The sequence below is a fragment of the Chamaea fasciata genome, unplaced genomic scaffold, assembly GCF_029207755.1.
Source record: "Chamaea fasciata isolate MVZ Bird 193981 ecotype frontalis unplaced genomic scaffold, bChaFas1.0.hap1 SCAF_21, whole genome shotgun sequence".
Classification (NCBI taxonomy): domain Eukaryota; kingdom Metazoa; phylum Chordata; class Aves; order Passeriformes; family Sylviidae; genus Chamaea; species Chamaea fasciata.
This window is the reverse complement of record NW_027094106.1, coordinates 1,878,425-1,901,269: the sequence shown is the minus strand read 5'-3', so window position 1 is coordinate 1,901,269 and position 22,845 is coordinate 1,878,425. Positions and strand designations below refer to the sequence as shown.

The 22,845-nt window shown below is 47.4% G+C and overlaps 1 protein-coding gene across 6 annotated transcripts in view; it reads left to right on the top strand.

Annotated features, from left to right (window-relative positions):
• Nucleotides 1-22,845, top strand: part of AUTS2 (activator of transcription and developmental regulator AUTS2) — a 768,033-nt gene that overhangs the window by 232,810 nt on the left and 512,378 nt on the right. The window contains exon 1 of one of the 6 annotated variants that reach the window (XM_066202164.1): nt 19,944-20,072. The exons of the other annotated variants lie outside the window; for them this stretch is intronic. Within the exon in view, the coding sequence (XP_066058261.1) occupies nt 20,025-20,072 (48 nt within the window). The 5' untranslated portion in view covers nt 19,944-20,024. Of the gene's footprint in view, nt 1-19,943; nt 20,073-22,845 lie in introns of those variants that run through there. 6 annotated transcript variants of the gene reach the window in all.

The window sequence follows — 22,845 nt, the reverse complement described above, 5'->3', positions numbered from 1 at the left end:
TACCAGTGTTTTAATTAGGGTAATTACCCTTGACCAGCTAAGTGTAATGGCCTGCTGCCTCTCTAATGGCTTTTCCTTTGTGATTTCCCTGCTTGGCGCTGGGATGGCACCATGAGAGCTGGGAGGGGAGGAGAGAAGAAACTGCAGGAGAGGTTATTGCATCCTGCTTGAGATTGCCAGAACTTTCAGATCATTAAGAAAGCTAATTTATTGTCTTCCCCCCTCCCCAGTTTATTTTTTATTTTTCCTTTTTTTTAAAATTTCTTAATTACCTTTGTTTTGTTTTTGTTTTTTGTTTTTGTTTTTGTTTGTTTCCTTCACAGAAGAAGTGTTCACCAGAGCCACAGTTTTCATTTGGGAATATCATCAACTGTCTGGGCATAGTTGCCACTCACTACAAAATAATAAGCAAAATTTTGCTAAGGGACTGGTAGGAACTTGTGAGGAGACCCTTTGAAAGAGGCTCCAGCAGGAGCAGTTTTCTGTCTGAAAATGTTTCCAGGTTGGGATGGGGTATGTGTGAAGTGGGGAAACCAGAGAACAAAGTCAACAAAATCAGTAGCCATTGTTAAAACACACGAGCCACTAACTTTGGGGTTAAGATTGGTTTTGGGGGGGATTGTTCAGATTTTCACAATCCTGTTAAGCAAGCAAATGGATAAAATACAGAATACATATTTTCCGGGGTTTATGATTTGCTTACAGTACATGTTCTCAGATTTTACCGGTGTAAAGACTTGTCTCCCTGTTCGGCTGATCAATACCCAAGCAGATCTGGCTGGGGCAAGCCTGGCTCGCAGAGGTGCTGATAAATCATCCCAAATTGCATGGTTTGTGCCTTGTGCTGGAGGAGCTCTTAGCACAGTGCTGTGCCACTGCTGCTCCTTGCTGCCCCTGGAACACGAGACAAAGATTTGGCTCTTGGTTTATTAATCAGGGAGGGATGGCAGCGCTTGCACTGTCCTTGGGGTGAAGCAGGGGGCTGGGTGAGCAGAATCTCAGAATGCTCTGGGGAAGCACCTCGCCTCCAGTGCTGCTTTCTCCCCTCTGGAAGAAAAGCATCCTGAGATTTCCTGCCTGTGGGAAGCGTCCCAAGGAAGAGGAGGAGCAGCAGCTATGGACAGCATGTGCTGTGGCATGGCCGGACGCTGGCGGAGTCCTGCGCTGCTCTCAGAGGCTCCCTGCAGCCTCAGCCTGTGGGGATTTGTTTCCTCACTGCATTAAAGTAATTAGTGGAGTCAAGAAGGAGCGTAGATGTTGTGGATGTACTGTGGAGGGACTGTCCTTGGAGCGTTGTGGTCTGCTGCAGGTCTGCCATCCCTCCTCAGACAGCCTGGGGCTCTGTGCTGCCGGAGGGAAGGTACCCCTTTGGAAACCTGGGGTGCAAAAGCAACAGGCCACCACCTCTGACCGTAACCACGCAGGGAAGAGGGAGCAGCACTGTTCACTTTATCTCCAATTTATCTCACATTTTCATTTCTAAACCCCATGCAAGCCCTAACAGTGTTCCTAGAAACAGCTTTTATACTTCTCACTTGTTTATATTATACCTCCAAAGATGCTCTTTCTCTCAGACATGTGGTGCTAGCCACAGTGAAAAAATTTGGAACAGCTGAAAATATCTGTGTATTATAAATTTTTTACAGTAACTGCATCTGTAATCTGTGCTATGGACACTTCTAGAGTTTGTGTTGCCGCACTGCAGAGTTTCAGAAAGCTCTGCTGAGATTAAATGTTTAAAAAGAAATACTTCTAATAATTGGTGAAAGGGTGGATTCTTTTGGTTGGGTGATAATACTACTGGTGATAAATTAACAGTATGGAAAGGATTTAAGGATTGTATTGTCTAAACTTCAGATTTCAAAAATGATAAATCTGGGTTCTGCCACATTCATAGATTGGCAAATCAAATTTATCTAAAGACCGTGAACTCTATTTTTTGAAATTTTCCTGCACTGAATACCTTCAAAATAAAGAAAAATGCTCTTCATATCCCTTCATTAGCATGTAGTGTGACATGACAGATTTATGAAAGACATCTCGGTGCTGGAGTGCCCTGGTGTTTTATCCCATTTGGTAAATAGCATGGTGATGTGCTGGGCACTCAGGTTTCATTCTGGGTCCCATTCATCATCCTGCTATGTGACTCCAGACTATTGCACTCCTTTGTCTCAGTTTACCTGGGTATGAAATGTTGGTCCTATCTCCTCCCACTCTCATGAAATGTAATTAAGTTAATGCATGAAAGTACAGTTTAAGTACAAATTGCAGCCCTAATTTCCTAAGGTTTTAATGCATGTCAGGGAAAAAAAAATCCTTCTTGGTCCACTTCAGTTTGGGGTTTATTTTTGGTTTCTGCCTTTTTTAGTTCCATTTTTATCTCCCTCTATAGCTGTTACAAGAAAGTCAGGAGAATGTGACATTCAGTGAGTGACACCAGAGCCGATGGAGGAGGGAGGGCTCCGAGTGTGAGCAGTGATGCTGGAGATCATTAACACTGCTATTTATAACTGTAAAAACTGGGTTTCAAGGGGAAACATCTCAGCTTAGCGTGGCTAATTATACAGCTGTTAACTAATCTAACAGTGATCCTAATTCCAGCAACCCTTGGCACCGACGCTTTATGGCACTGGATGGGGAGCTGATGAGCCTGTCAGGTGTCTGCTGCCTGCCCAGCTTCTCTGCCAGCACGGAGCAGTGGCAGGGGACACCTGACACCTTCCACCGCCAGTGTGGCCATCCCAAACCCTCCTCTTCAGGCAGGCTAAGGCACCTGGGCTGGAGCCTTTAAGGAAATCTCCAATTACTACTAAAGTCAAAATGACAGAGCAGGAGTTACCGGAGGATTTGACAGCTGCTGAATCCTCAAGAGTGACTCTAGACACACATACAGTGTTTGCATTATTAATTTAATGTCTTTGCACTTTGTAGAAGTGTTTTCTGTAGAAGTATTGCCTCAAGGATCTATCTGCATAGATTTAATGCTAAGATCAAGGTCTTTATTTCCATTTAAAGGCATAAATTAGAAAGCAATCTCACTGAAAAGTCTGATCAGTCACAGGATCAAATGGATTCATCAGAAGTGTGCGATGCGCTCTCCTGTCAATTTCCCTTCTCCTGTGTTGAATCCCTTCCTATTTTTGAAGTTTGAAGTCACTGGAGTGTGACCTATTTTCCTGTTCATGTTGTCTGTTTGCATTTTCCCCTGTTTGCAGGTGGGAGATGCTTGAAGGGAAGGCGAAGGGTTGTCCCTCAGGCCTCCCACTGGCTCCTCACTTCAGGAGGGGCTCATGAGTAGGCAGACAGGGGCTTTAAGGCCCTGGGTGCATTCAATTATTGTCTGAGAGGTGGTGGTGTACACATCGACCTTATTGTAGCACTTATAGCTCCAAGGCAAAGGCAAAGCAGCAGAGCCTGCAGCAGGCACACTCCCATTCAGGACTGGGAGCAGGGGAGTTTGCTTTCTGCATTTGCCGGTGTTCCCGATGTTAGCTTTCCTGTGTGAGTGGTTGCCTTCACTTTCTCTTTTCTCCAGTGTTTGATCCTCACTGAGGGCAACAGGAGGTGGCTCAGTGGGAGGTAAAACCAGTTTGGGCCAGGGCATGGCATGAGCGTGGAAAGCTTTTCATGTTTCCTTGCTGGAGTGCATGGGTAGCGCAAATTGCCTGGCCGAGAGTCTTCTGAAAATGTCTTGTATTTGGGATGTACAGATTTTTATTATTATTATTAGCCTTTACTCTTTTTAGAAAAGATAAATTATGTGAAGCATATTTATCTCCCCATCTCTTATGGTTTTGCTGTTGTGTTACGTTGGTTTCCATGCATTCTGTGGGGATCCATTGCCTCCAGTCCTGCCAAGCGCTCTGGATCACTGCCTGACAGAAGTGCTCATTTTCCCCCTTCTTTCCCCTCACCCTCCATCTCAGCCTCCTGTGCTTCCACAGATCAAAGGGGAGTTCTGTTTTATTTTTAAATTTGGTGTTTATTGAGTAAAAGGGCCAGTGTAATGTCATTATGGCTGGCATCCTTTAAAGCTGCAGAGCAGCAGCTGTTGTCCCCCTCTCTGTTTACAGAGGCCCTTCACAGAAAAGCTGTAAACTCCATCCTGGCTTCTTCACTTGGAGAAAAGAGAAGCCGTCCTTAGGAAGCACAAGGGATTGAAGTAACCCGTGTATGTTGGTGTTTTGGGAATAAATACTGTCTTGCTAGAAGTGGGATGTATTGATCTGAAATTGGCTCTGCTCCTTGTGTTATGGACTGCAGCCGTTGTGTTCACCTGCAGTGTGTCTGCAGGGGATACGAGTGACACTCTGCCCCGGTCCAAATGGTGAATGGTGCCTCTCTTTTCCCTGGCTGCTGCTCTGCATGGCTAGAGGAGGTGACCAGCAGATGTGGAAAGAAAAGAAGAAAGCATTTCACTCTCATTTTTATGTGAGATCATACCAAGAAAAGAATATGTGCTTTTTTTTTTCTTTTCCTAGTATTGCCAAAATATTTGTGATGCCCTCTTTGGTGGAGGAGGTTTTTTTGCAAGCCCTTACACAGTGTGTGCAGCTGCTCAGGTTTGTGGGTACCTTGCTTTCTCCCTTGTGTTGTGCTCACAGGAGCTAGAAACAGTGATTTGACTCTTTCTTACCTTGCAGCATTTCCTCCATCCCCTGGTGTGCATGTCCACCCACAGCCTCATGTTTCCAGAAGAACTCAGTGGGGTGTAATCTGCTTTGGGAACTCTGGGTCCTGGCTGCCCTCACACGTCCCTCTCCCAGCCTCCCTGATCAGCGGGTGTCATTGCAGCCCCATGGCTGTGCTTCCATCCCCTGGCTGTCTGTCTGAGCCCAAACCCACAGTCACTTCCAGGCGGCCACCCAAATCTTCTAGGGAACATGTGACACTTTCCCCAGAGGAAAAGCACTCACCAGGCAGTGTGAATGGCACAGATTCTGCACAAGGCAGAGCTGGATAAGCAAATCCCCGTGCCCTGCTCTGGTCCGTGGGGAGCCGCGGCTCAAGCTGCTGGAGGGGACGTGTGTGTTCACTTACTTTGCTAATGCAAACAGGAGTCTGAGGGCTTGCCCCCCTGTTCTTCCTGTGGGGCATGCTGAGCTAATGGAACTGATTCATCTGGCCTCCTCCTGCTTTTCTAGCCCCTGAATCTTCTTTAGGAGCCCCAGCTGCTTGTGCCGGGACCCGCAATCCTGTGCCTGCATCACTCCCCACGTGTGGTGGTTGGGGGTGTGAGGAGCAGGAATCAGCCTCTGAGCAGCTCAGGGTGCTGAGGGTGCTGCTTCCCTTTCTGCTCGAAATGGAAGCCAAAGTCATGAGTCACCTGCCATTTGTAGAGACCGTTTAGACAGTGAAAACTGAGATAGAAGATCCATTTCTTTGAGAGCCTGTATGTGTGTTCTGTTTTTCCATCCTCCAGCTGTGTCCTGGGCTGTCTGAGGGAGTCACCTGGGCCAGGCTGATGGGAATCTCCAGCTGCCCAAAATCAGTTTTTGCTTTCTGGGCATTTCAGAGCACAGCAAACACTAAAGGTCAAAGCAGACAATTAAATAAAAATGGAGTAAAAATGAAGTCTTAGAGCTGGGAAAACAGGCATGACTATAACAAAGGAATTTCTGGTTCCTGGTCTGTTTTCTACTAGAGTAGCTTTGTTCAAACTAGTTCAGATGGGTTTCTAAGCCAACAGAGAGGCTCCACAAAAGAACTAATTAAAAAAAAAAAAAAAAGAGTGTAAGCACCCTCACCCCTGTGCAGTTGGACACATTCCTGAGGAAATGTTGCTATGTGCATTTGCTTGCTAGTGGTGCCTAATGAAAATACACCAATTTATAACACTAAGGTTGTTATTATATAAGTAAAGCAATATGGTTCTGTTTAAAGAAACAATAGGTGCCCCAGTAGCAGCCTTTTCTTCCCAGCTGGAGGGAGAATGTGGAATATAACATGGACTCAGATTTTATTTTTACCCCTCCAAAACAGCTTGGTCCTTCAGTGGAAAAAGGGTGGAGAAGCACTGACCTAGATCAGCTTTCTTATCTGGCTAAAATCCATGAGTGCATAAGTGTATAAAAATGAGAGATAAAAGGAGGAAATTATATCAGAAAAGGGTTTATTTTTCTTTAATTTAGCTTGAAAGTTCATCTCCAGTAATTTACCTTGCTGGTTTTTGTATTCAACTCGAGCTCTGCAGTCCTGCTGGGTAAGGTGCAAGGGGGCTCATTACCTCTTTCTTAATGGGAGCTGTAATTCAGTAATTTTCATATTGGACTTCACAGCTGACTGGTAGAATTTGTTTGTTCAATACAATATGTGCTGTGGATCAAGTGTGTGGATGTACCCAAAATATGTTGTGCTTCACAAAGGGCCCGATTGTCAGAGTTCCTTTCCTTTCAGAATTGGTGTGAAGCTGTGTGTCACACAGCATAATGCTGGTCCTCTTTTCTTGCCTTTCTCCTTGGAAAATGTGACCAGCGAGTGGCAATACTGTTCAATGCTGCTTTTATTAGCAGCAGTTTCTGTGGGGCTGTTGTCCCATTCCTTTGGGCCATCTCTCCCATGTGCTTTGCACCAGTGCTGAAGCCAATAAATAAAAACATTCAGAGGGAAAACAAGAGTCATTTGTGAGGAGCACTTTGCCCTCCTGCTTTTCAGGGCTGGGTGGCTGAAGAAGACTTGGATGCCTGTAGTGAAATTGAAACACATAAGTCCTTTTTCTGAATTCCATTTTTCTCAGTCTAAAATGTGTTCTGTTATGGAAAAAATAATAGCAAAGCTTGCTGCTGCATTGACTGTCCTGGGCCAGAGCTAGGCACTACTGAGGGCTTTTTAACACCCACCAGAAAGCAGCGCACAAAACCTACAACAGAGGGTTGGTATTTGCTCTGCTACACGGAAAAAGAAGTTTAGTTCCTTGGCACAGAGTTTGTACAGTCTGAGGGAAGTGGGAGCCTCTCTAGAAGCTTTGAAGGCTCCGACACTTGCAGGAATAGCACGTGTGAGAAACAAAGCTCCAAAGATACTTTAAAAGGTGTAGTTACTAGAAGTCCTGGCTTATCCAGAACCGATTCTGGTATCTCCCAACACCATTCACAAGATAAGCTAGATACTGTTGAATTTCAGGAATGGGGAAAATGTAGGAAATTCTGCAGATGAGCAGGAACTCTGGCAGCGTGACTGAGGATGGGAAAACATCCTGTTTCCATGCCTTACTTTCACTGAGAGATATTTAACCCTAACACTGAGCATTTGGGGTCATGCTCTCAGATGGCCGTGTAGCTGTTGGCTTAGCAGCTCATTATTTGTGTCCTGTACTTGTGTCCTGTGTAAATGGCAGTGAGGAGGAGAAGGGTGCTGGTTGGGAGCCCAAAACCAGGAGGGAGGATGGAGGATGGAGGATGGAGGATGCAGGATGCAGGATGCAGGATGCAGGATGGGAGGATGGAGGATGCAGGATGGAGAATGGAGGAGGGAGAATGGAGGATGGAAGATGCAGGATGGAGGATGCAGGATGGGAGGATGCAGGATGGAGAATGGAGGATGCAGGATGGAGGATGGAGGATGCAGGGTGGAGAATGGAGGATGCCATCTGGCCCAGTCTGTCTTCAAGGGTGTGCTGGCAGGGGAGGGTGACCTGTGTGTTGAACACCCAGGTAAATTAATTGCTCTCTGCAGGGGCTTGCAAACTAGTTTTTCCTAGTAATGTGGCCTAGATACCCCTTTAGCCAGGAGAGATCTCAGTCTATTTGTCGATGCTGTTTAAATTTCCATGAAGAGTTAAACATGACCTGGAGCAGGGCAGGAGGTGTGGGGTCGGCCAGGCCATCACAGCAGGCTGTGCATCAGCAGGGGGAAATCCTGCCACAGCCCTGTTACCTGGCAACAGGGAGTGTGCTACTGGCATCGACAGAGAATTGCTCGAACCTACAAATGCTCGGTTGTCCTCAGCATAGCGCTGGCTTTTAATGCAGAGCTCAATTGCACTGTGACAGCTGCCAGGGAAAACGCGCTCAGGAGGCTCCCTGGGGAGCCACGGGCATCCCTGGTGACAGCCCTGTGTGCCCGTGGGGACATCTGCAGGGGACCCCCGGGGTGGGATGGAGCCCTGTGAGCTGTCATCGAGAGCCAGGGGAGGATTTCAGAGCGCTGTGGGGGCACAGGCAGCGCCTCCCTGGCTCCAGCCCCAACAGCTGAGGTTTGTGCTTCCCCGCCTGACTCGACAGCAAATGGCACAAGGCCCCTCCTGGCTGGCGTCAGGGATGGTTGGTGTTGGCTTTCTCAGTTGTGCATCTCTGAAATGATTATTTAATTCTCTTTCCACCCTTCAACAGAGACCTCCTGGCAGGCTGGTGCCCTCCACCTCCTTGACGTAATCCGCACTGGCATAGAGACGGATCCTGGTCTAATAATTCATAAATAATTCAGTTCCCTGAGGTTTAGGGATTAGCCAGGTTATGCTAAAACTATTTTTTTCCCCCCACAGACTCATTTGCATATTAACTTTCCTGTGCATTGCTGATTTGGTTCTGGTGAAGTTCATCTTGTTGCTAGGAGGGATAAGCTTTGAGACACTGAAGAATTATTCAGGACGCCTGCAGATGCAAGAAGTTAATGCTGCTCTGGTTTGTATTTGGATAGTTGTCATGTAGTGTAAAAAGACTCTGGAAATTCTGGAAGCTTTTCCTTCTAGAAAACTCTAGGTGGGTTTTTAAAGCCTGAATGGTCCCTCTGCCTGAATGACAAAGTTCTTCATCGCAGAGCTCCTGTGGGACCTGCACCTGGAAGAGTGCTTGTGGTAGATCTTCTCCTGGAGTAGAAATCCATTGGAAAACTCGTGAACTTATAAATAAGTGGGAATAGGAGTAATTGAGTCAGTGTGTAGAGGAAATACCTTTCCTTTCCAGGCAGACATGGGACTTCATCTAGAAGCTTTCTTCTGTCTTCAATTAATACAAAAAGGCTTGGCTGCTTTTAAGTGCTGCTTGCATTTGGTGCTCAGCAGAGTTTGCCTTTTAAAGGGATGCTTTTGGTCAGCTGTCACCTAATTCCTTTATGTCGTGTTTATGTAAGAAGGACAGGCTATTTTTAGAAACTTAGCATAGATGTCAGTATGCTGGGGGATGAGATTTTGCTCAAACAGAAGGATGCACCAGCAAATTCACTTCACAGCATGAACAGAGCATTTGTGTGTGCTGTGTCCTAGGAACAGCAGGAGCAAAAGCACAGCCTTAACTGGAATTTGTCCACCTGGTGCCTCTTGAACACTCCAGGCCCTTTAAACATGGGGTTTAGCACATAGACAACTGTTGGCATCCTGCAGAAATTGCAAGATCCTGGTGCTCGATACAGGAGTCCTCTGGGGGTGTTTGTTTTTAATAATGACATCTTGACAGGTTTTGGTTCTCTTTGTTAATGGATTTTGAACTTTTTCTATGCTCTCAGACCACGTGTTAAACTTTTCTGCCAGAAGATCTGAAATGTGCTTTCTGCTGTTGTTGAAATGGGAACAAACTCACTGCGTGCTCACTGGAGCCTTCCGTAAAGAGCACCACTAAATATTTTCAGGTTTCAGAAAAGAGCAGCATTTGTCATCTTGGGAGCTGTCTGCCTATAGCATATTCATGCATGAGCTCCTCACTGTAGAGATCCCCCATTTCATTGCCCACGCTGTGCTGCAGGGTGCCAGCTCAGATGTGTCATCTGGTTCATTTGGGAGCATTTCTCTATAGCATGTTTTCATAGATAAGGCAGTAGAGGACATCACAGGTAGATGTACATAAATGTGGCTGGGCTGTGAACAGAAACCTTCCAAAGGCACTCACTTGTGCTAAGAACAAAGAGCCTGCTCAGCAAATGTGTTTCATGATTTGGTGTATCCCATTCCTTCCCTCCTCCCTCCCCTGCAGTTGTATAAGTACCTTTGATGGCAGCTGCTGGATTAGACCCAGAAGCTTAAAAGATTAAAGAAACCACTAAAAGCAGCGAGGAGGAAGTGAAGGATCCGTTTGTCTGAAGGTTTGGGTTTTCATACTGGTGGCTGAGAAGAAAATTGCAAACAGGCTCTGCTCTGCCGCAGGGGTCTCGCAGCATCTGGGACGTGAGAAGGTGGTGCTGGGGCTCTCTGGGACCTGCAGGGCTCAGCCTGGCCTTGGGCTCTCCGTGTCACCTCCCAGAGCTGTGGGGTGGCAATGTCAGTGCCCATCCTGTGCCCTCCTCACTGCTGTGGCACACAAGCTCGTGTAGTGATGTGTGGTGTAGATGCAGAAAGCTTTGCTGTCCAGAGCCTCTTATGGAGCGAGATGAAACTCAGGAATTAAAACAATGAATGGCTCAATGAGCTACAGATTCTGCATTTTCATGCTGTAGTAAACTGCTGCCTGCTGCTGCTTACCCTGTCTGCTCAGCTTTGCAGGGAATGTTGTTTTTAATGAATGTGTTTCTTGTCCAGGTGGTTCCAGGCAGTGGCAGAGCAGAGGGGGACACAGCATCCCTCACCAAATTCAGGCTGAAGTCTGATTCTTTGCCCCCATTTCACTTTTACCCAATCCACCCTCCTTAGCCCCAAACCTACAAGCAGCTGTTTCAATAAGTGATTTTTTTTTTTTTCCTTTAACATGGTCTTTTGCTATGTAAAACATCTGCTGCTTTCTGGCTGATCCCTAAACATTACTGCTGGGGTGTATAATCAAATGGGGAGGGGGGATTTCAACAATGTGAGCCAGTCTTGCCTTGGTCATTCTAAACAAGCAGTGTTTGCTGCACAGACTGATGTGGTGTGGATGAAAGACAAGACCCCGGGCACCCAAACCCCGTTGCTGGGGCAGGGAGTGCTGCTGAGCACGTTAGCATTATTAACATTAATCTAATCTTTCCGTTTGTCAAACAGATTTTTGAGTACATGGAGACAGCTTACCCAGTTCTTAAGACAGTGCTCCCAGATCAGCTTGTAGTTTGTTCTGTAATACCGTGTGGATTTGCTGGGATTTTCAAGTAAATACATTATGTATATGGCTTACAGATTGCTTAGGCTGTCTGCATCAATAATTAAAATGAGGGAGGGGACTATTCCGCAGTTTTCTTTTCCTCATCCTTTTTACATGTCTGTTTTAATCTTTCCTCTCCTAGGATGGGGAAGATAAACGTGTAGCAGGAGAGAGTGTTGAAGACAAGAGCTGAAGGCTTTTCCAGCACAGACAGAGCTCGTGGCACATTGCTGCAGTGCCAGCTCGCAGCATCACTCTGACCTTTGCCATTCTATTTGCAGACACTCTGATTCGGACTTGTCAAGCACTGCCAACCTGTTCCCTTTGCTGTTAAAACAAGCACACCTCTCCTGCTGAGGCAGGACACAAAGCACTGCTTTTGAGCCCTGTGGCAAACACGGTGCTGTGCTGCTCGGTTGGCCAGAGCAGAGGGAAAAGGTTTGGTGGGGTTTGGAATTGCTGTGGTGAGTGTAGCATTGCCTAGATAGGATGGGGGTGAGCTTTTGGGCTTGATTGTGCATTTTATAATAGTACTTTTTTAGATCAAGAGCTTCAATCCAAGCTAATACTTAAATCTCAAGTATATCACAGGAATAACCAATTTCTGCTTTATACATCCATCCTCTCCTATCTTGGAGAAGCCTGTGTGTGAGGTGCAGCACACAGCACTTGGTGCCACTGTGCCACTGCTGGAGCTTTTGCTGTGGAGATTTTCATACCAGAGCTGGAAATAAAGGCATTAGAGCAATTTCTGAATGCACACACCATGTGCTGGTGCAGAGTGAGACCAGGTTCAGTTTTGTCACAAGAGGGGAAAAACCACTTGGTGTTCTGTGCTGGGGTAAAGGGGGTTTGGTATTGCTCGGGGGGAAGGTGTTACAGAGACAGAGCAAACCAAGCTTGTCCAACACTGTTATTTTGTTTTCACACCGGGCTGAATAACAAGGCTGCAGTTTATGTCAGTAGCCTCTGGAACCTTTGACTGCTTTTGGAGATGGCTCATTAGGATGATTTCTTGGCTGGGAACTTCAGAATTGGCCTGACAACACCAAGTCATGGGCTATGAAAGAACTGTTGAATAGTAACAACTGTCCCATCTCATTTCTGGCCTGGACCAGCTCTGCCCAGCAGCCTGGGGAGGAGGTCTGGCCCAGAGCAGTGGGCACAGCACAGGACGCATCATCTCAGGTTCCACTGAGTTACACTGTCTGTGCCACTCCCTTCCCACTTTCACCTGGCTTGTTTGAAGTCTCTTTGTGGCGCACTCTCCCTATGAAAGTTCAGTTCTGATTGTGGGGCTGCCTGTGCAGATCTGATGGCATCAACAGCTTCTCTTGTCCACATTACAGTTTGTGACCTTGGAAGCCAGGTCCCTTTGCTGGGATCATTCTGGCTGTGTTGCTCTCCCTTTCCATGCAAAGGGGCAGCTTTGTGCATTTCTTATGTACAAAGACAGCAGTTGGTGCTCTGTGGAAAGCCCTGGTATTCTGAGAAAGCCTGAAGCCTTGATTAACTTCTCCAAATATACCTGAGCTGGCAGTGGGCACTGTAAAAGCAAGCCAACAGCTGCTATGCACTAACAGAACTGCTTATTAGTCAGAATTTTGCAGTCTGAGTGTTAGAAATGCCGTGAATTTGGGTACTACAGGTCCTCAATGTACAAGGCTGTTCTTTTTGCTGGGGCGCTTTTGTGGGATTTTTTTTGAACAACCCCTGTTTGAATTCTATTTCTTAGCTTTTCTCAGCTCCTTGAAAAAGTTGACAAGCCTTTAGGCAGGTACACATAGACACATTCCAAGGTGTAATGCCTCATTTGCTACTTTGAACTCTGGAAGGAGCAGAGCAATTGCTCTGGAGGAAGTGCAGGCTGTGGTGCTCTCCGTGCTCAGTGCCTTGCACCAGGCAGCCCTGCCCGTGGAATATAAACCCTGGGTGCTGCTGTAATACAGATGTTAATCAGAATTTACAGTAGTTGAACTGAGCCTGGAATTTAGCCGAAGGGACTGAAACGGAGCATTAATCAAATGCCACAATTACTGAGCCACACTTTCTGCATTAGAGTAAACTAATGTGGAAGATGCTTTTCACCTCTAACATCTGAGTGTGAAATAAGAGGACATGGTAGCAGCAGTCATTAGCCTTTACCTTTGGATGAGTAAGGGAAAGGGCTCTCTGGATGTTTGTCTGCTCTCAGAAAGAGGATTTAGGAATTAAAAAAAAAGAGTGAGAAAAAAAGTGCTGGCTCTTTTTAATAATCTAGTGTAATTACAGATCTGTTTAAGTGGAGGCATATGATACATATGTTTGTGACAATTTTCCAGAGGGATGGTTTGGCTAGTGCTAAATAACCAGGCTCATTTTCCCATAATGCAAATGTTATTCACAAACTATTACCATAATTGATGCACCGAACCACTGTAGAGTAAATAATGCCTTGTGTGTGGGAAGGAAACTAGAAGTCAATGAATATTAAAGAACAAAATCCCCTTTTTAAAGGGAAACTTCACAAGAAATATTTTGAAAATGACAGGACAGTGTGAGTGCCCGTGGCCTGGCAGTGTGTTGGCTGGGTGTCCATGCACATGTGTGAACACGTGTGCTCTGGCCTCCAGGCTGCCTCTTCAGGGTCTTCTTTCTGCTTGGTGAGTACAGAACGTCCTCAGAGCTAATCCAGGCCTGGTGTGAGGAACTTTGGAGCTTCCCAGAGACACAGGTGATGCCCCTGCCCAGCCTCAGTAAGGACCTTTCAGGGCGTTGGGGAGCTGGGATGTGTAGCTCCATGTCTGGGGAGATGCCGGTTGTTTCTTTGCTCTGCCTTCCTGCACTGAGCTGGATTTCCTGTTTTGTGTGACACAAAAGGAATTTTGAATCATGCCAAAGGTGGCCTTGGGTTTATAGGTCATTACGCTGGTGGTGAGGACCTGAGTTGGCTGCCCAGGGGGGCTGGGGTTGGGCTCTGAGACCTGTTTGGGTGCTGGGCACGGCTGCAGGGACCCCAGAGCTCTGTGTAACTCATTCCTTGGTCCTTGGTCACCGTCCTTGTGCCCAGCCTCTTGCCTTGGTGGGTGTTAAATAGATTACAGCACTCATGGCTGAGGTGTAAATTGCCCTGTGTCCGTGGCTGGTGCAGGAGCCATTGGCACTGCAGCCTAATCTGTGCTGCTGGGGATTTTTAGTGTCAAACGTTTTGCTGAACAGGGCTTGATTTAGCTGTGGGCATTAGTGCCCTGCCATCTAATCCCTTTTTATATTCAAAGGGAACTTGTGTTAATGCTCCAGTGTTAATACATACATCGCATGCAAAGGTTCTGTTTTATCAGGGATTCCTCTGCCCCCCCTTCCCCACTGGATGTATTGCTCCCTCATCCCTGTTCCATGTGTGAATGAGGGAGATCCATGCTCACAGCTCTGTAGTGTATTGCAGAGCTGTTCAGTAGGAGGAAATGATGGAGTGTCACAGAAATCACTGCTTTCTGCATTTGAGAATCCTGTCATTCCAAACTCTCTTGAGTTCTGGTGTCATCCCAGAAGTGACTTTTTTTTCTCAAGGTAATGAATCTCTGTCCAAACAGTGCTGGAGCTCTAGAAACCAGAAAGCCAGGGAACAAAATGCAGAACCATTGTGTAGGATTACAAAAGCATCATTTGATCTCTTAATATCATAAGCGATTTTGTCCAGCTGGCAATTATTGGGTTTTTTTAGAATTACAGATTATGGCACTGCACCTTCTTTTTCAGAGAGGTCAAAAAGACATTTTAAGCCACCTTTGCCTCCCACTGCTGCAGAGAGTCACACATGACTTGCTGGCACAGTTCCATATATATCATATACCATCAGCAGCTCTCCTTACTGCACCCTGAGCTAACTCAGTGTGGCAGCAGCAGCAGATTGTGAACCATCATGAGCCCAGCTCTTGTGTGCCAGGCTCATGGGCTGTCCTGCTTCCGTCTCTGTCTGTCTCTTGCAGGTTGTAAACCACTAGCAAATGCCTGTTTCCTGTCCTCTCTGGACTGCCTTGAGGGGTCTTTGAATCCTTCAGGGGTCTGTGGTTGTGCCTCACGGCCATCATTTCACCTGGAAAGCTGAGCTTGTGCCCCAGGTGGGTTACCCCTGACTGTAACTCATTACAGACTGGCACTTTGCTGGGGGAGATAAAGTACTTCGGACTGGTTTTCTCACGTTTATCTGCACTCTTTCTCTTTGAGTCAGGGGGCCTGACTTATTTAGGCTTATCCTATTCCAAGGGAAAGGCAGCTGTAAGACCTTACAGCACTGACAGACCTGACAGGGCTTAGAGCTGCCAGGGAAAATGTCACTTGCACTTCTTAGTCTCTGGGAAGAAAAAAAAGCCCGAACCTTTCTGTAAAGGGTGACTCTGGTGGTGGTGTTGGTCTCCTGGGCTGAAGTGGTGCCGGTGCCAGGAGCAGCAGACACGGGATGCAGCCCATGCTGGGCCTGCTCTCAGTGGGGATGGAGGCAGGAGAGCTCCCAAATCCTGCCAGCCCTCACCGGTTCAAAGCAGTGACCTGGAGAGTTTCTGTGCAGACGTGCAGCCAAGCCCGAACTGACAGCGGCATGTTGGTGATGGGATTACTCGGCGGCACTCAAGATGAAAGAGCAGATGGTGTTGATGGGCGAGCGGGGTCCTGAGGTACAAGATGGGGTTGTTACCATGTTAATAACGAGACAGCAAATCCCACTGTGCTCTCTATTAGCCTGGAAGATGAGAGTTCCCTGTGGAGCTCCCTGTGACCCACAAAGGTCTGGCAGCACCGGCCTCGGGAGGCTGTGGATGCCTCATTTGTTCTGCTGCTTCTGAGATGTAGCCACTGATTTGTTTGAGTTTGGGCAGCCTGACCCTTCCCTCACTGCCCGTGCCCTGGGAAGCCTTCTGGGATGTAAAGTGCTGGAATACAAAGCTGGGCTGGTTCTGGGTTAAAGCAGAAAGGCTGCTGTGGAATCTGGGTGCTTGGAAGGGAGCTGGGTATCTGCTGGATTGGAGCTGGGGGAGTGCTGAGCATGTTCAGAGGCAGGCAGGAGCTTCAGCATTTGTACCTCATTTGTAGAATCCAAGTGACTCTACAGTTCTCTGACTTTGGAAAAAAACTTTCTTAGTAGGCTTGCCGATCCCACAAGCTTTGCTCTCAGCTTCATTTAATCTCCCAGGGATCCCTGCTTTGGCTGCTACATTAGGAGCCATTCTGAGCTGTGAAAAACATTTCTAAATCCTTTTTATTTATACTTATTCCAAATTGCCTTTATTTCCTCCCCTTTTTTTTCCTCTCCCCACAGGCTAATTATAAAAATTGCTGTAAACATTTTCTGGAGACGGGAATCTTCCTATTTATCTAAACTTTCTGTTTGTTGTTTATGTGCTTTTTCTTCCAGCATCCCCACACTTCACTCTGCTGGTTGGGAAGTGTGAAAGCTATTATGGTAATAGGGAGGGAGATGATTTTCTGCTCTCGTAGTGCCAAGAACACAGGAATGGCTGTAATTCATCTTGGATGTAGTCCCTGCTGCAAATGCACCATCTTGCTTTAGCTTTAGTCCCGCTGCACACACACACAGATTTGGTTTTGCTTGGCACAAGGGTCAGGCTTCTTTAGCTTCCCCCAGGATTAGCTCTGCTGTGCAAGTGGGTTCTTCAAGGCATTTCTGCTGCCTCAGGCAATAGTGAAAATGGGTGAAATAGTGCCTGGTTTGCTCCTGTTCCCCCTTCCTTGTGGCACCAAGATGTTGATTTGACTTTTTAACAAACCCAAAGGCGGAGAGGAGGAGGTACCCACTGCTGTTACGAGATTTGAAAACCAACCCAGCATTCACTGTTACACTGCACATTGCATTCGTGTGTGATCAGCTTTGTCATGGGGAATAATTGAAATGAACATGGATCGATATCCAAATATACATTAGGGTGTATTCAAAGGCTTAGAACCAATGGTCTGGTAAAAAGGAGGTTATTTCAATTCTTTTCTACACTGTCTCACAGTTGAAATGGTTTACTGGAGTATGGCAAAACCTGCTGAATAATCAAAGTATGATTATTCTGGGAGAATTGTGAATATTCTACCGAAGCATGGTTCCCTTTTTGGGGTCATTTGAAAACAAATTGGGATTTTGGCTGTACCAACTCAGACTAGGAGCAGTATGTCGTTTCACGTTGCTGATGGGTGACTGAAAGGGAAGGTGTGGGCTAACAGGGTTTTGGAGCGGCGTGCAGCCCTTTCAGGGGTGGATCCCCATCTGCTGAGGTGTTTGTGCAGCATCACGTCCCTAAAAGTGAATCGGGGAACAGCAGTGAAGCTGTTGTACCGGCACCACAAAGACTATAGCTCTGTTACACAGCAGAACCAAACGCAGTTCAGAGAAGGCGCTGACGCTGCAGGTTTGAAAATAAACGGTGCGTTTTGTCCTCCTGCAAAGATGAATGAAGCGTTGAAAACTTAAGCCGGTGTGTGCTCTGTGTGTGTGTGCAGAGCCACACAGCTGTCGGTGCTGTAAGGAATCGCCAGGGGCTGCTTGTGGATGCTGATGCGGGGGCTTTCAACAGTGCTACACAAAACGAGCAATCTGCGGCACCATGGGCTCGTCCCTGCCCGGCTGCGGGATGTGTTGGTGTCCGTGCGGGGCCGGCAGTCCCGCTCGGCTGTGCCCCGTGTGCCGGGCTGCGGGCACCGCGCTGCCGCAGGCGCTGCAGAGCAGCGGCAGCTGCGGAGGAAGCGAGCCTCCTGCACTGACCCCATCTCAATCAAACCCACAGCCGGATCTGTTCATTTGCTACTTCAAAAAGCAGCTTTTGAGGTGCAAAAAATAGGAGGTGCTGGTAAAAAAAAAAACAGTGTTTTAATTTTCTTTTTTATGTTGCTCCCTATAGCTGACCTTCTCATCCGTTTTTTAACATCTCCAGTTCCAAAAAAAATTGCCTGGGGTATTTTACCACCCTTTTAGCATAGGTTAATTCTCCCACAGGAATGCAGAGTTAAAGGGAAAGTGGGAATATTTTTCTGTGGCATCAATGGAAAGTCATTTCTGACAGCGACGGCCATGGATGGCCACGACTGAACCAGCCCAGCCGACTGCAGTGAGAGGGCTTGGAGAGGGCTTCATCCCCATTCCCTGTCTGAGCAGGGAAGGGTAGGGACCAAACACGGAGTGTGGGTGCACAGGGAAGGGGTCTCAGGGCAGAGCAGTCTCAGCTCATCCTAAATATCGACCATTATTGGTCAATACTGGTGTTTGGATCCCTTGTGTAAGTCCTAGTTTATGAAAAGTTCTAAAAACCTCTGTTGGCAGGTGAATGAGTGGCCAGGTTGTCAAAGGCACCAATTTCCGTAATGCACTGACACTGTTATCAGCACTGACAGTACTTTTTAGGTGAGTAATACTGACAAACTAGGTTTCAGGGTCTGTTTCACCTGCTTTATATCTCTTGTGTGCACATATAGTAAGAGATGGTAAGTCAGTGGTAAATGTATTTATTCCATCTCACTCTGCCCATAAGAAAGATACCTACACTTGAAAAGGTACAGGGAATGATGAAAAGGATCTGTGGAGACATGCACAGCCTACCTACAAGGAGAAATTGAATAGTCTGGGAGTTGTGATGTAAGGGAGACAAGAAAAATCTATAAAGTCATGATCTGAAGATGATGAGAAGCAAATTATCCTCTTTTGTTGGGATAGGATACTGTGAGACTCCCACTTAAATAACCAGAGAGCTGTGTAAAGCAGCAAATTGAGGTGACATTTTTACTTCTGTAATGAAAATCTGAACCTCACTTATCATTGTATGGAAACATGAAGAGGTTCGGGTACCTGTGTGACAAATTCATGTCCATCTGTGTTACTACATGTGTTACCGAGGGCACATCTTTGGACCCGAGATTCCTGACATTGTTTCCTTGAGCATCGTGAAGTGTTTGGGCACAGGATGCTGGGCCAGATAGCTCTGGCTGTGTACAGTGGGAACCCAGGAGGCTGATTATCTCCATCCTTTAGTTTGTAACTTGATATTCACTGCTCCGTGGATGCACAGAGCTGGGAGGTTTGCAGCCAGATCAGCGTGTCTCCTTAAAGCAGAGCCAGGGCATTGGGAAGTGTTTCTGAGCAGACAGAAGAACAAACACTGCCCAGTGACTTCCCGGGATTTTCTGTGCATTAGCTGAATTTGGTAGTGGTGGTTGCTCTGTTGGGTTTGGTTTGGGGTTTGGGGCTTTTATTCCTTACAGACGTCTTTACAGATGTTATTTTACAGCATGAGCCTGACAGCATCACATCTTACCAAGGGTGTTTGTAGGGGGGGAATGAGAAAGGGGGATCGAGGAACGAGTCTGGCTCCTGAGGACTCGCTCCGGTTCCACGGCAGCGTTACCGCAGCTGCCGAATCGGAAAGGAGATATTTGCGTTATGCCTAAGAGGCTTTATTGTTTCTAAACTATATATAGTCCTGTAATCTTGCTTTCGGTGGGGGAGGGCATGGCGGGACAGCCCGCACAGCATCCCCGCCCTGCCCGGTGGGCGAGCGAGGGGTTAACGCGGGGTGCGGGGCTCTCGCGGTGGCCAAGCTCACTGTCAGAATAATGTTTAGCCAGGTGTTAATCTGTGTCTGGAGGGAAGTGCTGGAATTCATTATTCATCCCACTGGGGGAGGTCACGGTCCTGGGCGGCTGCCAGCGCCGGAGCCAGCCTCCTGGCTTTACTGACATGTGCCATTTGTGATGAAGGCGGTGAAGTCCCCGTGAGCGGCGGAGCTGTCGGGCAGCCGGGCTGGCAGCGGCGCCGAGCGCTCGGCGGCGAGCGGGGGGCACGGGCAGGAAGGAGGGAGGCTGGCAGGAGGGACACGGGCAGGAGGGACACGGGCAGGAGGGACACTCCGCGGCACGGCGCCTTCATCCCCGCCCGTCCCTCGGGCGTTCCTGCCCCCGACCGGAGCGCTGCGCTCCCCTGGAAGAGCGCCGGCAGAGCCGCACGCTGCCCCTCGCTCGGCGGACGGCTCTGGAGCGCTCTCCTGGCGCTGGCCGAGGGCGGGAGGTGAGACAATGATCAAGTCGAGTTGGTTCTACGTCAAGTTCAAGCATGCCGAGAAGGTAAGTCCAGCCTCTGCTGCAGCCCTTCCCGGGCGCTGCTGGGGCTCCGCTGCTCCCCTTCCCCTGGCAGCGCCCCTGGAAGTGGCACCGGGAATTGCTTTTCCTGTGACTCCGTGGATAAGGCTGTGTGCCCCTGGAAGTGGCACCGGGAATTGCTTTTCCTGTGACTCCGTGGATAAGGCTGTGTGCCCCTGGAAGTGGCACCGGGAATTGCTTTTCCTGTGACTCCGTGGATAAGGCTGTGTGCCCCTGGAAGTGGCACCGGGAATTGCTTTTCCTGTGGCTCCATAGATAAGGCTGTGCCCAGAGCTGGAGAAAGCTGCAGATGTGGCAGCAACTTCAGCACGGTGCGGGTGGAGGAGGAAAGCTCAGATCTGATTCCTCCAGTGCCGTGTCGGAAAAAAAAAATAGAGATGGTAGAGATGTGAGTGTTTTCCTCATGTGGAGCTTGAAAGGGAGGAATATTTCTTGTTCTGTAGAGCCCATCATGAGTTGTGACCTGCTTCTGCAGGGAGGTCAGTTGTTTCTGCTCCTTCAGTAGCTAAGTATTTAATTGTCCATAATCATTACTGGAAGAAACAAGTTCTATTGATCAAAAAGTAGCAAGATGTATTCAAGACTTTGGGGGGGGATTTACTGTGGAGTTTGCTGTATTTCCCACTGCACAGAACAGAGTGTTTTCTGTGGGATTTTCCTCTTACACTCAGCTTCCACTTTATCTCGCCTGTGCCTTGGTACCCAGATCATCTTCCTTGGGGAAGCAGAGGAGCAGGGATGGGGAGAGGGCGGACCAAGATTGCACAGGGACCTGCAATTTCACTGGAGATCTCCTAGAGGGTTTCCTGCCCCAGGTTAGAGGCTGATCCGATTTCCAATAGTGCTGAGGTGCAGGCAGAATGTGGATGTAGATTTGCTCTTTCCTTAATCCAGCAAAATAGGGAAAAGAGCAAGACAACTTTTTATGAAAATACTAAAGCAGCCTTGCTGTCTGTTCCCTAAACATCCTTGAGCAGTTAGCAACTCGCTCTTCCTAGAACAGAGGGAAAACTCATGCATGTGCTGTTAGTCTGAAATTTTCTATTCTGGCAAATAGTCCCACACTGATTTATTTCTTATCTTTGTGCCTCAAGTTATACTGCATTCAGTGAAAGCATATATATTTCATTTAACAAAAAGCATATATATTTCATTTAACAAGATTGTCCTATCATTTACCCCAGGCTGCAAATAGCATATGTAACAGTCTCAGATGTAACTGTTCCATTTCGTTTGTTTTGGGCAGTCTTAAAAAGGCTGCAAAATCCACTGTATTAGGCAGTTACTATCTTCTTGATGTTTCTGTGCAATAATTCTGTGTCCTTTGAAGTTGTATCAGACCTATAAACATCTATAATTAAACAAATCACCTCAGCATATTTAGCATATGGAACTTCCTGGAAATAATCTAAGGCAATCACCAGTTATTTGTCAGTGGGTGAGGTTGGCTATTTAAAATGCATGGGGATTTCTTTTTCCTCTACATTTTGTGATTCAGTTCCCTTTTTTTCCTTCATCTTTTTTGACACCCCTTGCAGTTGATCCAGAAAGCCCTGGAGTCCCTGAGCAGAGCAGATAATGTTCCTGCTCTGCTGTCACCGGGTGATTCTGTGGAGTGTTACATAACCTGTCATACCAGTTTTGTCAGCGACAGATATTTTTTGAGATCTACAACCTGGGAAATTTGAACATGGATGAAATCCAGGAAACCCATTTAATCTATATACTTACAGCTACTTGTGCCTTACAAGACTTTCTTCCGATCCACCAGGGCAGGTGCCAGGTCTGTTCATCTGCTGGGGGAAAAGAGCCCCAACCCATAACGCACACACGCAGGAAGGCAAAAACTGAGCTGCATGCCTGGTCCTTCACTGGATTTCTTGTGTGATAAGGGACTGTTAACCCTTCGTGCTGATGTGGGGGTTTCCTAATGGAAGGCTCCTGAGAAATTCTGGGGTTGGCTACGTGGGAGGGCTCTACCCCCTGGCTGAACACAGGATTTTGTGTCAATGTTCTTGTTGCAGTTGGGGCTTGGCTTGCTCTTCTTTAGCTCCAGTCTTCTCTGCCTGTGAAAGTTGTGCTAGTGTGGCTTAGGTGTGAATTGACACGGAATTTATTAAACTGCTGCAGTTCTCTGGCTGGACACTCTGGGCACACGCTCCATGAAACAAGTGTTTCTGCAGTAGTGTAACCAAACTGGCTTAAAAAATTAGGTCAAATTCTTTTGCAGCTCCTCGGTGTTGTCATGGTCTTAGAAATTTGGTTTATGTGAGCTAAGCTGAAGAACCTTTGAAATTCTCAAACCAGCTTTTTACAGCAGTTTGTCTAAGTGGATTTAAAATCTCCCTTGGAGATGCAGTTTCTCCTCTTCAGCTGACACAAGCGTGGGCCGCTGCAGGAGCGAGTGCTGCACTCCCAGCTGGGCATTGTCAGCAGAGGTGCCTGTGCAGCCACGTGGGGACATGATCCCACCTCCACCTGGGCTGGTTTTATTCCTTTTTTGTGCTGGCTTTGTTTCCAGGCAGGCCAGTGTGTCGCGGTTCACCGTGAGGGTACGGCCCTATGGGGTGTACCTGGATGAGCAGACAGGACACTGATGTCTCTTCTGGCAGCAGCCGGTGAAACCCAAATTAATTTAAGTTTGCTCTCCTCATGTGGAAGTGTTATATAATCTCTGTTTAAGGGAGGTCATTTTAGGTTAGGAAGAGGTTGGGTCTGTGCCCTCCCGTCAGTGCAG